Source organism: Protopterus annectens, chromosome 2.part1 (assembly GCF_019279795.1).
Source record: "Protopterus annectens isolate FY-2018-M chromosome 2.part1, PAN1.0, whole genome shotgun sequence".
NCBI classification, from domain to species: Eukaryota; Metazoa; Chordata; order Ceratodontiformes; family Protopteridae; genus Protopterus; species Protopterus annectens.
The window spans coordinates 83,533,191-83,550,670 of NC_056729.1; the positions used below are offsets into that span (position 1 = coordinate 83,533,191).

A 17,480-nucleotide genomic window follows, 5' to 3' on the forward strand; every position below is an offset into this window, starting at 1 on the left:
CAGTACGCCAAACACCGAAAGTGTGATAAGAGACTTGGGGACACAGGTGGATAGTGGTCTCGCCTTCGATAACCACATTGCCACAACAGTCAGGAAATCCTATGTGGCACACCTCATCACTAAGGGCTATTCATCCAGAAAAAAAGGAGGTCATTGTCCCACTGTACACCTCCATCATTATACCCATTATAGAATACAACGCATCGTTTGATATGTATCTCTTAAGATATCTGCAACAACTGGAAAGGCCGCAGAAATACCTCACTAAAAGAATCACAGGCCTAAAGCAGATGCCCTACGCTGACCGCCTTAAAAAACTCCAGCTATACTCCGTCGCATATCGTCTACTCAGAGGCGATCTCTGCGTAACATACAAGACCATGTCAAACCCAGAGCTGTTGGACATGCTACACTTAAAGAAATCCCAATCCCTCAGAGCCACACTCTTGTCATTACAGTAAATAAAACATGCTGGAGGGATAGGTTCCTGACCAAGAGACTCCCCAGACTTTGGAATAGATGACCCATACATGTCAAGCAGATTGCCTGTTTGGCCCTCTTCAAAAGGAACCTTGACGATTGGATGGGAGACAGGAAATTCACCCCGGGGGTCATGTCGGTTGCCCTGCTAGATACGAGTCCAGGGAAGTAAATAGTGTGGGAAGAAATAGCCAGGGAATTGTTATGGCTAGGCTTGTATAGGCCATAGGGCTGATAGCCTAGTACCAACCTATGAACCTTTACAGAGATATTCACAGAAATATGATTAATATAATATTTCTCATAATTGATAAAGGATAATATCTCATCACCTGCAACAGACAGGGGCTACATTATCAGTGTAGAAGTTGTGCATCTCAATGTCAGCTTCAGAATGATGCATCATTTGTGTCATCACCATGCTCCCTCGCAATGATAAGGGCATAATAATAAGTATAGGAAATGTATAATTTTCATAATCCTACAAGACTAAAACTGATATCTGTACATGTATACAGTGCCCAGACACAGTTCTTTTACCATGTTGTAAGAAGTAACACTGTCTTCAAAATGAGGTATTACTTGGCACACTGACATGCTCCCTTGCAAAGTTATTTTCCATAACCTAAATCCAAAACACACTTTGATATATGCACATGTGTACAACATACAGGCACAGTTCTTTTACCATGCTGGAACCATCAACACTGTCTTCCAAATGAGGTATAACTTGGAACATTCAGATGCTCCCTTGCAAAGTTATTTACCAAAATATGAAAAAGTAATAATTTCCATAAACTGAGTCCTAACAAAACTGATATCTGTACAGCATTCAGAACCAGTTGTTTTACCATGTAGACATGTATGATTGTAAATATACACATTCTTGGTTTAGCCAACGTACTGCCGAATGGGTTCATGTAAAGAGAAAAAGCAAGATATGGACTGCCACTCCACTAATGAACCCAGGACAGGCATGTGACTTCAGTGGCAGGCAAGGCCATTTGAGCTGTCTCATAGCTGTGCTGGCTACCCACTCAGCTGATACCACTGCAGTCTCATAATCTCCTTCAGTGTCAGCAACTCTGCCTTTTCTCTTTATGTGTGGCCATTCAGAAATACTGTCATTATAATTCAGTCAAAATAGTACAACACTTGGATGTTACTGAGACCTTCCTCCTACCACCTAATTTCCACCCATGACTGACTGACCATTTCCACCCATGACTGAATGGTACACAAATTATTTCCCCTATCAACATCTTCATTACTACAGGTTATACACACGTCCCTAAATGAAATGCGCAATCACCAAAATTATATATATATATATATATATATATATATATATATATATATATATATATATATATATATAATTTATTTATTTTTTTATTTATTTAACATTTGTTAACCGAGAAAGTTATACATGCATAACAGGAAAGTTATATGTGTATGTGACCAATGTATATATGTGCAAATACATTATGTACATACATAAATATCCATATACACACATTTGCACAAATATATGTATATATACAGCAAGAAAAAAATCAGGGGTTTAGAAGGGTAGGCAGTTGATGAAGAATGAGGGGGGTTGCTTGCAATGACTCAAGCTGAGAAAGAACGCAACCTGGCTTGTGCATTCATCAAAGTGATAATGACTTCTACTTATGTGAATAACAGTGACCGCAGCTGAGACTTTTCCCAGAAAATTGATGACTACCTGCTATATTGTAACTGCATGTATTGCTAATGTGATGATGACCTTCCTTTCATTACTGCAAAGGTATGCATGCTTAGACACAGGTGATAATTGCACATATCCTGTTGAGTAGGCATTCATTATATTACATTGTGCAGCTATGTAACACAGACTCAGTATCATCAGTAAGGAGAAGAACTGAGTCATTAAGTCAAACAGTATAACACTTAGATATTAGTGAGGCCTTCCTCCCACCCACCTAAATTCCACACATGAGTGACAAAGCCAGAAGAAATGCACAAAAATATGGTAGCTCCATGCTGTCAGTAGTCACCTAGTGATAACCTTTATTTCACTCAGGCAGTATAATCACATAATGCACAGGCACCAAAATGGCACAAATTGGCCTACCAGTCACTTCAGCAGTGAGACCATGTATGCACAAGCACTTCCCTTATACACAATGAATTATTTCCCCAAGCATCATCCTCATAATTATGTCTAGGTATACCTGCACCCAAAATGAAACTTTTCCACAAACAAGCCTTCAGTCACATTTCCTAGTATGTGCAGCCACCAGCATGAACACTTCACCCAAGCAACTCCTTCAGTAGAATGTTGAGGTATGCACAATGTCCAAAATTAAACCCTTCCCCAAATGAAACTTCTGTAAGATTTGCTAGTATTAAACCACCAAAATGAAGCATTCACCCACGCGAGCCCTTCAGTGAAATGTATGCACAGGCACCAGAATGAAAGATTTCCCAGAAACAACCATTCACTAACATTTCCTGATATGTACAAGCACCAAATTATAAACACACACAATAGATTTAATGACTCGAGTCAAAAACAACCTCCCCAAAAAAATTCTACACATGACAGACAAAGCTATGAATACTGTCCAAAATATATGGTTGCTCCGTGCCATAATTAGTGTACAAGTAATAACATTTATCTCACTGACCATCCCACTGATTAGAATCAGGCACACAGGTAACAAAGTCAGAAATTGCTAAACTATCTGGTTGATCCATGTAAGAATTAGTCCAAAATAAAACTAACTTTTATCTCCCTGACCATCCATCTGATTAGAATTAGATGCATAAGTGACAAAGGCAGAAATATTGTCCCAAATATTTGGTTGATCAATGCCACAATTAGTGTAAAATCAGTAATAACATACTGGTGTCAATGGCTTGACTTTGACCCAGGGAACCCAGTTTCTATGAGTAGCCAGGGCATCTCCTGGAGCTGGCTTGGCGAAGACAAGTGTGCCTATTTTGGAAAGGAGGGCTGAATCAGGTAGCATAGTGTCACAAACCCCATCAAAGTAGAGAATGCAAACACAGAAGTGACCTGGTATCTGCATTTCACTTGCAAATTCACAATTGCATTTATTCATTATCTATCTATATCTCAAGTTCCCGTAATGATCTCTTCTGTAGCCTGTTCATGTATGCAAAAGGACTTCCCTGACCACCAAATGAAACATTTCTCCCAGCAATCCCTTCTGCACTCTATGTATGCACAAGCACTCCCCTAACCACTAAATGAAACATATCAACTGAAACATTTTTCCCAGAGATCCCATCTGCAGTCTGTCTGGGAAAACATTTCCCTCACTGATCCTGCCTGTAGTCTGTCCAGGTGTGCACAAACATCCCACTGTCAGCCAAGTGAAACATTCCCTGAAACAATACCTTCTTCAGTCTGTCCAAGTGTTCATAAGCACTCCTTTGACCACAAACTGAACCATTCCTCCACCAGTCTTGCCTGCAATCTGTCTAGGTGTGCAGAAGCACCCCCTTGACCCCCCAGTTATCCTCTTTGCAGTATTTCAGGTATGCACAAGCACTCTGCTGACCACCAAATTAAACATTTTTTACCAAGGAGCCCATCTGCAGTCTCTCCAGGTATGCACAAGCACACAAGCACTCCCCTTACAATAAAATGAAACATTTTCCACCACACTCCCTTATGTAGTCTGTCCATTGTATGCACAACTACTCCCCTGACTACAAAATGAAGCATTTCCTGTAGGGATCCTGTTTGCAATGTGTCCAGGTATGCACAAGCACTCCCCTGACCACTAAATGAAACATTTCCCCAGTGATCCCAGTCTGTCTAGTTATGCATAATCACTGTCCTGACACCAAATTAACATTTCCCACAGAGATCCCTTCTGCAGTTTGTTCAGGTGTTCACATTCACTCCCCTGACCACGAAAGGAAACATTTCCTCCAGTGATACCTTCAGCAGTTCAGCTATACACAACCTCTCCCTTAACCAGCAAATGAAACCTCTGTACAACAATCCCTTCAAAAGTATGTCCGGGTATACATAAGAACTCCCCTGAACATCAAAAGAAACATTCCCTTCACTAACCCTTCAGTAGTCTTTCCAGGTATGCACAAGTGCTCTCCTGACCATCAAATTAAACATTTCCTCCAGCAATCTTTTCTGCAGTCTGTCCATGTATGCATAAGTACTCCCCTGACCACCAAATGAAACCTTTCCCACAATGATCCATTCTGCAGTTTGTCCATGTATGCACAAGAACTCCCCTGTCCACCAAATGAAACATTTCTCCCAACAATCCCCTCTGCAGTCTGTCCAGCTATACACAAGTACTCCTCTGATCACCAAATAAAGCATTTCGCCCAATGATCCCATCTGCAGTCTGTCTAGGTATGCACAGGTACTCCCCTGACCTCCAAAAACAAACATGTCCACCAGCGATCCAATCTGCAGTCTGCCCAGGTAAGCACTGAAACTCCCAGACCAAATTAAACATTTCCCAGCAATCCCTTCTGCAGTCTATCCAAGTATGCACAAGCACTGCCCTGACCACACAGTAAAACATTTTCTCCAATGGCCTCTTTCTGTATTCTATCCGTTGTACACACAGCCAGTCCCCTGACCACCAAATTAAGCTTTCCCCTAAGGATCATCTTTGCAGTCTGTTGCTCATAGTCATAACATCAGAAACAAGCAAACAATAGCACAGCTTGTATATATTTTCACCTTTTTGCATCATTGATTTTACTGTTATAATCTAAATGGATAAAATCCACTTTGACTCTTGCTGCTTAGTCCAATAATGCATTCATCTGGAAGATGTGGAGAAATATGGCATATTTTCCATAACTGTTGCTAGCCATCAATAGCTCACGTAATCTAAATCTTAACAGTTGTTACAAACAATAACACAATTGATGCCCACCCTTGCAAACAAAATCTGCATGCTTTACTAACATAACTTACAACTAATTGTACTACACTACATATTACAGGGCCTTTTGAAATCACAGTAGGCATAAACAGTGTGCGTTTATCATAACTCGCGTAGCAAACCATTTCTGCCTACAGCTCACTATATTTATAAATACGTTGTATAACCTGTAATGAAACTGGGTACCCTTTTTTACGCCCCCACCCCACAGCTCCCAAGAACATCATTCATCTATGTGGGCTAATTATGACATCTATTCAGAACGATGCTGATGCTTGTTGAAAATTAGTGTTTGAAATATGTTTAAACAGTCAAGAATGTGTATTACACAGTATGCATTACTTATAATAATACCCAGCTTGCTCCTAAATGCACTTCAGATATATAGTACCACACGTTTTCTGTAAAACAGCCAGCTTAGATACACATGTTAGTGGCCCAGCAATACAACTAGACAGCTGATTATAATGAGTTGTATACACCATTAGGCTTCCATGGCTCCTGTAATGTTAGCGAATGGACTCTAAATGGACAAGGACATTTCATTACAGCCTAAATATTACAACCAGCACAGACCAATAATCAGATTTTCCAGATGAAAACTCATCAGCTCCAGTGCTATAGAAGGTCGAGTGAAAGGTAGTAGTACACTGACAGATTTGGAGTTTCATATCCAGTTTAAAAGAAGAATCCACAATCAGCCTTCCAAAGCACTTTTAATTAAATAAAGCAGCCGGCGAAAGCACGTGTTGTAATCAAAGCTCTAAGGATGACCATGCAGCCCTCCTATACAACAATATACAGGATAGCTGCTGTTAAAATGTTGCAGGGTACGGTAAGGAAATCCTGTATAACTGCATACCTATCAACTATACAGATTTTAAAACTATGTCCAGATTTTGGCATCATACCTTGGCTCCATTTGTCATAAAAGTGTGCTCTTCTGGTTAGTTAGGAAGTACAGCCAAAAAAAAAAAAAAAAGTTTACATGCCGAAGATGGAAGGCTCAGTGCGCGATTCTCATGAGTGCTTACTTACCGCTAGTATGAGAGAGGAAAAAAAAAAGATCTCTGGTGCAGCTGTAGTCAACTTGTTGAATTTGAGGCTTTCTCGGTGCAGCTGGTTCTTTTCACCATTTATTTGCACAATTTGCTTAAACTTGGTAGTTTCCACTTCTAATCCGAAACGTCATAATTGCCCTCTCTTTTGACTATCATGTTAAAACAGGTGTCAGGAAATCCTTTTATTTTGCCTAGCTATTTGCCAAAGGAATGTCATCAAGATCTTAAGAAGTAATCACTCCCTTATACTCAGAATTGATCAGGTCAATTATAGACTACAGCGCCCCCTTTGGGATGTATCTTACTAAATATATTAAACAGAAATATCCCAAAGGTTCCTAATCAAAAAGATCACAGGCCTAAAGTCTCAGAGATGCCAGTGTAGCCTGGAAGCTCCATCCCTTTATTCAGTGTCTTATTTTTGTTTGAGGGGAGATCTCTGTCTTGCTTACTGCATCATTAGAAACCAGATTGTCCTGAACCTTCAGTTTCTCTGCAGGTCGAGTATCTCCACCAATACTAGAACCAGGGACCTAAAATGTAACCAGTGGTAAGGTTTATAACCCTGCACTTCCCAAACCTATAGAAAAAAAACTTTGTCTGCATGTTAAATAGTGCAGCTCACTGTCTGAAAAACAAAGTAAATGACCAGATGAGTATCCACAAATTTATTCTAGGACTGACTGTTATGGCCCTCCTGGAGAAAGGAGAATGCTGCCTGAGGGGGAGGGTCCTAGCAAGTTGACAATGGCCATGAGATTCAGTGGCCTTTGAATATCTATGGGTTGATAGTTGCATGGTGCTGCATTCATTGGGCCTTATGGTGGTCACCATCCTCACTATCCTTTTAATTCATTTGCATCTGTGGTTGTTTCATTGGTCAGTAAAGTTTGGTGGCTTCAGACTCGTGTTCTCACGGACCTTCTCTTGGTGTCATTCCCTTGTCACTGGCTCTGCAGGAGTGCATAGTTCCTGACAGCCTCAGTGTGGAGTTGCCCACCCTGTGTTTCAGCCTTTTGCATATAATGGCTTCTTTGGTGAGTTAAGAAGTCATATGTTGATCCCACGTGTATGGCATTTGGTTGCCTAGTCAAAGGGTACTACTTCATGCCCTACAAACTCTTGAATAGAAGTTGAGGTCAAATGCCCTACTGCTGTTGCCTTATGTGGCATTCAGTCTTTATTGGGAAATGATGCAGGTCTGGACATGGGCCATGGACTGTTCATCACACTCAGAAAGCCATTCACGTTTTGCAGTAGTTGAATGTACTGGCAGATGCTCTGAGCTGCAGTTCCTGCCTTCTTATGAAATTTTAAATTAAGGAGACATGCCTGAAAAGGATCTTCTGGAAGTGGAGCATCTGCCGATTAAAACTATGGATGAGAATGAAGTCTTGCATTGCCAGTAGCCTTGGTGAAAACTTGGCATTCACCTTCCAAAATAGACCTGCACTTGGTCAGCGCCTTCTCCCTGAACTGTTTTATGGGTGTAAAAGCATGATCTTGCTCTAATTAGTTCAAGTGGAAGGAGATTTCCATGGGGTATTAGTATGGGCAGCCATTGCTTATAAATATCTTGCAAAACAAGCGACACCTGTGATTCACATTGGAAATGTGAATTCTGAATCATGCATCCTGGTGCCACCATGCACTATGTATGTGTGTATAGGCATTTTGAACAAGCTTTGTGAGCATGGCATATCTGCAACATGTGCCCTTCACCAAAGTAGTGATTCATAGAGATACTTGGAGACCGCATTCATTTGAATACATACCACATAAACTTCTGTATAGTTGCAGCTTAAATTGATGTGGTATTTTAATTGCACAGGGTAAAAGGAGTAGCAACACCAGTACCAGTGCAGCGGTCTGAAGCAAGAGTCTGGTAGCAGATTAGCTTACTGTAGTGACTGTACTGTGGGAAGTACACAGAGTTCTACAGTATTGTAGTATGGTGCATTTTTCAGGAGGTTTGTACTTGAGCCCCTACCTTGAAAAATGTATAGCTATGTAGAATAATATCTGATTTGGTCACCTGCATTTAGTGTGTGTGTAATATGTAGTTTTATATCTTTACTGTAGCTATGGGAGGCCATCCCACTATCAGGACTGCCTACCTTACACTTAAAAATTTGTCCTAAACAGACTTGGTGTGGGATACCTGTAGTGTGCCCTTTGTATAACCCCAACAATGTAGCCCATTTGTCACCTGTGGACCCCCCCCAAGGTGGCCTCTACATGTGAAATATACTGCTCCCTTGTATGTCTGTGGTCTCCTGTTTGGCAGCCACCCCAGCTATGTACTTGGACACACCTTCCTCCACTGCTGGTCTAGGGTATCAGTAGAGTACCCCACTGTCCATAGCATAACAGTCAAAAACTGCTGTGTCTGTCCAAAACTGTAATATTGCGTATACCTGTGCCAACCTGTTATTTGAAATTGGTGGCCTACTTTTCCTAGCAGGCACAAGCCTACATAAGTCTCTTGCTTCTACAGTTGTTATGTTCTGAAGTGGGGATAAATGGCAGAGACTGGACAAATTCAGCCAAGCTGAGAATGACATCCTGCAACAGGTAGTCAGGATTCATGGCCCTTGTTGGGGAGAGGAGGTGCTTAACAGCCTGGGAAACACTGGCCCTTGACATTAGTGCTCTAGGTGGGTAGAATTGCACAACACAGCAGTGTTGGAAAGATGTCACCAACTTGATCAGGCAGATCTGCAAGAAGGGTACTGTAGGGAGGTAAGCCACTAGAGTGACGCTACCACTCATTACATGCCTAACTAACAAAGAATAGTTCCTAGTCTCCTTGCAAAGACAGAAGGCTTGGATATCATTCTGGAAGAGTGAACGCAGGTTTTTGGAGTGGCCATCCCTCACATGTCTCAGATGATGTGTATCAGTTAAGTAACCATATTGAATGTTTATACAGCAGCAGTGTATGTACAATTAGTAGGAAGGCAACATTTATTACTGTCTGTCCTGTAGGTGCTTCACTTGTGCAGGCACACAGGAATGGCAGAGGAGATGTTAAATGCAAATGTTTTTGTATCACTGTGTGCACAACATAGGGACCTCTTGTGTAGTACAGCTACAGATTGTCTGTTATGTCTTGTATATTCACAAACTGGGCCACTGCTTTGGTGATGCCTGTACATGCTGGATCAAAACAGATGGCTGATGCCTGCACCAATGCAGAGTGTGTTGATGCAGGGAAATACTGAGGCACTGTCAAATGACTTGCAGACATTGTCTGCCTTCCTCTTTGATGATTCTTTTTTCAGGGTGAAGGTAAAGCCTCACCCACACCTCAGTACAGACTGCGTAACAAAAGCACTCACCTTCCCCATCCAGCAGATGGGGCCTGTTCTGTGACTGAGTGCACCAGCACTGTCTACTGTGGTGGCAGCAGCAGAGGAGTGCACTGTATCCAGTAGAGTATACCTACTGTCCAGTGACCTAGCAGAGGTTCCCAGTGCTATTGCATGTTGCAGATGGTATTTGATATTCAGGCAGCGCTAGGTCTCCATCAACAAGATGGCAAGGCTGTCATCCAAGCACAGTCTTTTTCTACATTGGCCGACATGGAGTTGATTGGTGTAGTATTTACCTACCTTAAAGATGCAACCCCGCATTACCAGTGCCTTGCTGAAGCAATGGAGCCCAGGAGGTATTGTCATGGTAGGTCTTATGAGGACTATGGTAGCACACACTGCTACTTCCACCTCCGTGGAGAGGATAGCATTTGGTACCATCACTGCCCTGCCCTGTGTAGCAGTGTTGCCTTTGGTTAGGGGTAGATATGTACATGTACCTATGAAGTGCTCTTATTTTGAGGTCTTCAAAAGGTGTACAGTCTGCTCCTCCAAGTTTGTGAGCAGCTCTGTCCATTACCACATGCAGAAATGACTGTCAGTCTCCAGAGGGAGGACATCTCACCAGCAGTCTACATACAGATGTCATTCCCACAGTACTGCAACATCCCTGGTATGGAAGGCTTCTGTTCCTGCCATAATCAGGGCAGTGCTGTGACCCCAAGTCATGGTGACATAGTGGCACACCCCCTTCCAGTCAGCGTCACACAACCTAACCCCCTTTCTGTCACTGGAAGACCTTGTTCATGCCACAGAATACCCCTTTGCCACAAGATTTATCTTGGCTTTTGGTCCCATACTGCTATCCTTTTCCTTTCATTTTAGGATATTGTGTATGTCCTAGAGTAACCCTTTCCATAAGTCTCCTGTCTCTGCCAGTAGCATGGCCATCCACCTGGGTTATGTTAGCCACATGTCATGGTGTCCCTTTGCACTGTGTAACTGATGATGATGATGACTGTGACCTGCTCTACCCTTCCTCCTGTGTATTTAGAGATGTCTGAGGGACAGTGTGACTTGACTATGCACTGCCCAGCTTAGCTATTAACTAACATTGCACACACCATGTTTGTTCTGTCTGATGCTGCAGTATCACTATATAGAGCTGGACTAGATGTCCTTACTTTGTCTGTGCTGTCTTGTTACTGTACCAGTCTGTCTGAGGTGGATTTCATGAGGCTGCTATTCACCATCTCCTAGCCTCACCTTAATTGCTAGGTGATAATGGTGCATTGCCTGTGACAGGGACCATTGTAGCAGGTCTGAAGGTTGCACAGATGGATGACTGATCTGTGTGCTTCCTTGTGATCATATTATATTGCATGCCGTGAGCTCTTTGCAGTTGTAGTAAGGACATACTGCACTGCACCCCCCCCCCCCAAAAAAAAAAAAAGAATGTTCTGGCAGCATAAGCTGGACTTCACCAGGCTGAATATGTCCTCTCATGCACTTCTGATTTGTAATTGGATGGTGGTGTACTGCACTGCAGCCATGCTGCATAGGTTCCATATAGGAATCTTCAGCCACACCTCCACTGGGTTTCTGCTATCATCTGAAACATAGTGAAAATACAGAAAGGGTAAGAAATAAGGATACACTATCTTTGACTCTGTATGTATGTGCAGGAAGTAGCAATATAGATGATTTATATGCCGGATGTGAGTGTCATGGCCACTGCTAGGGTACTCAGCAAACACGTTAGTTATCAGTCCCTCTGTGTTGCATACTACATGGTGGTTAACTGGTAGCCCTTCCTGTTGCTATAACACAGTCCATAGACACCAAGTGTTACCCTTTGTCGCTACATAGGTGCAGTCTGTATCAGTCAATACTTCGGCAAGATGGATGATTATAGGTTCATAGGTAGGTACTAGGCTATTGGCCCTAGGGCCTATATAAGCGTAGCCAAAAAATGTACCCTGGCTTTCGCCACCCAAGAAAATTATTTTCCTGTGCCCCTGTCGAGCAGAGCCACAGAAGTGATTCCTGGGGTGAATTTCCCATTTCCCATCAATCATCAAGATTTTTCTTGAAGAGTGCTAATGAGGAGCTCTGTTTGACATAGATAGGTAGTCTGTTCCAGAGTATGGGAAGTCTCTGGGACAGGAATCTATTCCTCCAGCATGTTCTGTTTATTGTGGTGATAAGGTTTAGGTCCCTAGAGCATGTAGCTCGGAGGGATTGGGATTTCTTTAAGTGGAGCATGTCCAACAGCTCTGGGTTTGACATAGCTTTGTATGTTAGGCAGAGATCGCCCCTGAGTAGGCGATATGCGATGGAGTAAAGCTGTAGTTTTTTTTAGACGGTCTGCGTAGGGCATCTGTTTGAGGCCAGTAATCCTCTTTGTGAGGTATTTCTGTGGTCTTTCCAGTTGTTGTAGATGTCTTGTGAGGTACATACCAAAAGGGGCGTTGTACTCTATAATGGGTCTAATGAGTGATGAGTAGAGGGGAACAATGACCTCTGTTTTTCTGGATGAGAATCCTTTTGTGATGAGATGAGCCACGCAGAAGGATTTCCTGACCACTGTGGCGATGTGATTATCAAAGGAGAGTGTCCTGTCACATTTTCATCACAGGTTTCACCACATTCATTACCGCCATATGGTATATCATGGGCGCAGAGTTTTTTTTTTTCACCATGGCAATACACCTTTTGGCTTTGGGCTTCAGGCCATGGCTCTGACACCAGGTATCTGTCTCCAGTGAGGGCCCTTTTGTAGTTTGTCCAGTGGGCATATCACTGGAATCAGCCTAAAGAATAATCTGTTCTTTAACATGCTACTTCAGAAAGTGGATGAACAAATGCATTTCCCCAACACACACACTGAGGAAGGGAGAGACAGGGACATGCACACCACCACAAATGACTTATGCAACATCATTAGACATCACTAAACTTGGTATAAATCCCTATGTCACAAGATGGGTCGCCAACTGACTCACGAACAGAACCCACACTGTGAAAATAGCAGACTCTAAATCCGACTTCAGATCACTGACAAGTGGAGTACCACAGGGTTCAGTCCTGGGTCCTCTCCTGTTTGGTATCTACTTCTCTGAAGTACAGGCTAACAAAGTTTGCAGATGACTGCAAACTAGGAGCCATAATCAAAACTCCTAACGATGTGGACATACTACAAAAGGGCCTCACTGAGACATATGCCTGGTGTTAAAGCCATGGCCTGAAGCTCAATGCCAAAAAGTGTATCGTCATCCCCTTTGGTAAAAACTCTGTACCCATGAACTACCACATAAGTGGTAGTCTACTTAACGCTAAAAGTATGATGAGACCTTGGGACACAGGTGGACAGTAGTCTCTCCTTTGATAATCACATCACCACAGTAGTCAGGAAATCCTTCTACATGGCTCACCTCATCACAAAAGGTTTCTCATCCAGAAAAAAAAGAGGTCATTGTTCCCCTATACTCATCACTCATTAGACCCATTATAGAGTACAATGCCCCTTTTGGTATGTACCTCACAAGACATCAACAACTGGAAAGGCCACAGAAATACCTCACAAAGAGGATTACTGGCCTCAAACAGATGCCCTACGCAGACCATCTCAAAAAACTCCAGCTTTACTCCGTCGCATATCGCCTAGTCAGAGGTGATCTCTGCCTAACATACAAAGCTATGTCAAACCCAGAGCTGTTGGACATACTCCACTTAAAGAAATCCCAGTCCCTCCGAACTACACGCTCTAGGGACCTAAACCTTGTCACCACAATAAACGGAACATGCTGGAGGGATAGATTCCTGTTCCAGAGACTTCACATACTCTGGAACAGACTACCTATCTATGTCAAACAGAGCTCCTCATTAGCACTCTTCAAGAAAAATCTTGATGATTGGCTGGGAAATAGGAAATTCACCCTAGGGATCACTTCTGTGGCTCTGCTTGACAGGGGCACAGGAAAATAATTTTCCTGGGTGGCGAAAGCCAGGGTACTTTTTTGGCTAGGCTTATATAGGCCCTAGGGCTAATAGCCTAGTATCTACCTATGAACCTCCTAAATGGAATAGGACATGATTGTGTCACCTTTAACTTGTTTTCTCTAGTGGAACCTGCATACAGTGCTCTCCTGATTGATTCACTCCAGAATTTGTGTTCTTATTTCCCTTCCCTGTCCTTATTTCCCTTCCCTGTCTGTCTGACATGGTCCTCTGAGGTATTTCTAATCTGGGTAGAGCTGCTTAGGTTTATAAGTTAAAATGCCAAGCTTACGACCCAGTGTCCTTGAAGCATGATTGCTGTAACCCCAGCTTGGTGTTTTGTTTCCCATATGTAAGGGTTATTTTTGAAAGTTTTTGCTAACTGGCTTCTCATAGTAGATGAAAGCTTATTCCGTATTCTGGGAAGGCGTTAAGTAATGTAGTCAGTGTGGTTTTTCTGTTGCGGGTATTTGTTTTTAGTATTGGGTTCTCGGCCTGGTGCTTAGTCCCCAAGCAAGTGTACTCCAGGCATAGACTTACAAATGGTAGCAGATTAGACATTCCTGTCACAGGAAAACAAGGTCTCCTTAGGTAACCTGTAAAACAGAATATGACAGTTCCTGAAGCCTTTCAGAATAGTGACATTGAAGTACAAAGCGGTACTGATTCACTAGAGCTGGTAGATATACCTTTTCGAATTAAATGGGCTGTAGAATTTTTCTGACTTTGGTAGAGCCAAACCAATCAAAGTTTAAATTGTTGCCTGTCATTGTTGTTGCATCTTACTTGAGTGTTATTTTAAAAAAAATAACATTTTGTCTTAAAATTGTAGATGGTCCTTTTTGGTAAGTGTGATAAATCTGTATTACATTAGCTCAAGGTGAGGTAACTGCTACTGGTTTTGATGGGTATTTTTTTGTAGACTGTATTAAAGAAAATCTGCAGCTTTTTTTGAAATAATTTTACACATTTTGCAGTTATCAGTGACTTGTATGCACTGCCCTGAGTACCACATGATTCAAAAGGTGAGATCTCACTTTAACACAACCATACTTTTCCTTATTTAATACAAGAAGGTCTTGAATTTTTGAATTGTTTAGATTGTGAGTAGATGAAATAAAAAACGCAAGCTGTGTGTTGTATCTTCTTGGAGTGTGTGTATGTGATGAGAAGGAAGTATACAATATAACTAGCAGCTTCTTGTGGATAGCTTATTCACAGTTAACACTGTATGCTGTCAGCCTTGCTACAGTTACAATGAATGGACTTAACATTTTAAGTTGTGGTGTCAGGACTGGTGGTGACACAAGAACTATTTTAAGCAGGTGTAGTATGGTTGTAGGCATTGGACTACATATATATATATATATATATATTTTTTTTTTTTTTTTTTTCCTAAACTGTATTTACATATTCCAAAATGTTAACCATTATATGCTTGCTAGATTATTATTCTCTGATGGCTCTTTGGTTTTGCATCTTTAAGTAAGGTGTAGTAGTGAGTTTTATTTGTTTTAGTTTGATTGGTTTAATTGTTAACTGGAGTTTTTTCTCCACTTTCTTGTTTGCAGTTCCACACTTCTGGCATTTATAATGGAGTTGTTGAAAAATTCTGTTGCTATGCAAGAGCAAATGCTGTCCTGCAGGGGCTTCCTTGTGATTGGATACAGCCTTGAAAAGGTGACCAGCAAACATCTGTTTGCCATCATGTTTAGCATTACATTGCTGTATAAATGTCTAATTGTTACAATCTTCCAGTTGTCTCAATTTGCTGATATTTCAGTATAGGAAGAAACTTAACTTGCTTGTCTTTCTTTCAGTCTTCCAAAGCTCATGTTACCAGAGCTGTATTGGAACTTTCACTGGCTTTCACCAAATACTTGAGCAACTTACAGAATGGTATTGCTTTGCTTAAACAGCTTTGCGACCATGTCCTACTTAACCCAGCAATATGGATTCACAGTGCAGCTAAGGTAAGTTGCTGTCTGTGACAAAAGGTGATAGAATGTAGAGACATTTTATCATTTAATACTGTAATTGAACCAGAGTAGTATGTGCAGATAACTGTGTTTGGGTAATAAAAATGCATTTTCTATTATTTTTTTTATTATTGTTTTAATTCTGCCTTCTTTCCCTGTTAGCAATCCCCATCACTAAGAAACATGCTACTGCAGATGGTCTTGTAGATTCAGGTGGAGCTAACCTCTTCTGCTTTGCAAACATGGAACTCCAGCTGATATTTTGGGATACAAGTACTATAGGCATTTGTAGACCAAGTTTTTCTCACATTGTGCTTTTTTTTTTTCAATGTGGCTGTCCACTTGAAGTTGCTGCCTTGTACTGGAGACTTGGGGGGGATGCAAGTTAAGAAAACTTCTTGTGTTTGTTATGGAGTAAATCCCTGCATACTTAAAGTATGTAGTGTTGAAGTGAATGGATATGCATTATGGGTAATCATATGTATGGGCTAAACTTGTGTATATGTGTGTGTGTGTGTATGTATAGATATAGATATAGATATATATATGTGTGTGTGTAGATATATATATATATATATATATATATATATATGAGTGCGTGCATGCATGCTAATAAATGAGATGAAAAGAGAGAAGCCATAAAAGGTTCAGGCATACAGAGTCCACTTTAATGGAGTAACACAAAAAACATCTTCCCAGTATCCTTTCCAGTGGAGCAGTACAAAAACTGTTTTCTCCATATTGTTTCCTAAACCAGTAGAAAAGTCACTGAAAACTAAGTAATCTTCAGACTAAGTCAGGATTCCTATACAGATCATTGAGTAGGGTTACCCCATGTCCCTCTTTACATGGGCAGTCATTGTTTAGACATTTATGTCCGGTGAAAAAACATGAAAAATGTAAAATGTCCTGAGATTTTTAGGACAACAAATATTTACAGAGTTCCTCTAATCATTGCATAAAACAATTTTGTATCCTAACTACCTTAATATGATATTAAATGACAGAAACAGCTAAATTCTAAATAAGTAAGCTTTTATTTTGGCAATAAAATGAAGTCCAGCCCTTGGCAATTGTATGTGTGGTTTGTCCTGTAAAATTGCAGTTTTCCTTAAAAATGACCCTCTTTGCTCATCTGAAGGAGTAGGAACCATGTAATTGAGCAGATGACAGGCCATTGTGTGAAAGGCAAATGCTTCAGATGGAGTTCCTAAATCTTGCTTCCAGGTTGTGGTGGCTTGACCTGTAGGTGTCATACTGTTAAGGTGTTAACCATTTGGAGGCATTTATTCACTGTGGGGGGAAATTAATTCCCGAGCTGTAGAGTTCTGCAGGAATAGCCTTGGCATTCAGATCTTCTTCCAGGAAAAGTCCTAGTTGTGAATTCATTTTGGCAGAGGACCTTTTCTTTGCATTTTTCAACCAATTTAAGAAACAGTCGATCGAGGTTATTTCTCAGGAATTGTCCAACTGGCTTTCAGACATCTACAGCCATATCACTTTAAAACGTATTAAACCAAATAACTGATAAAAATAAAAATAATAAACTCGGTGATAAACCAAACTGTGCTTTAATGCAGAAATTCAGTAAAAATCCAGTGAGCGCTTTTGTCTTTTCATACACAAGACTTCTTCAGACTGAATTAAAACCTCTCACTTCATTCATTAAATACTAAAATGTATCATCACATGACATTCCCAATT

The 17,480-nt window shown here is 41.2% G+C and overlaps 1 protein-coding gene across 1 annotated transcript in view; it reads left to right on the forward strand.

Annotated features, from left to right (window-relative positions):
* LRBA (LPS responsive beige-like anchor protein) overlaps window positions 1–17,480 on the forward strand; it is a 4,045,850-nt gene that overhangs the window by 831,939 nt on the left and 3,196,431 nt on the right. Inside the window, exons 11-12 of the mRNA XM_044063433.1 lie at window positions 15,369–15,477; window positions 15,618–15,770. Coding sequence (XP_043919368.1) covers window positions 15,369–15,477; window positions 15,618–15,770 — 262 coding nt within the window. The remainder of the gene's footprint in view (window positions 1–15,368; window positions 15,478–15,617; window positions 15,771–17,480) is intronic.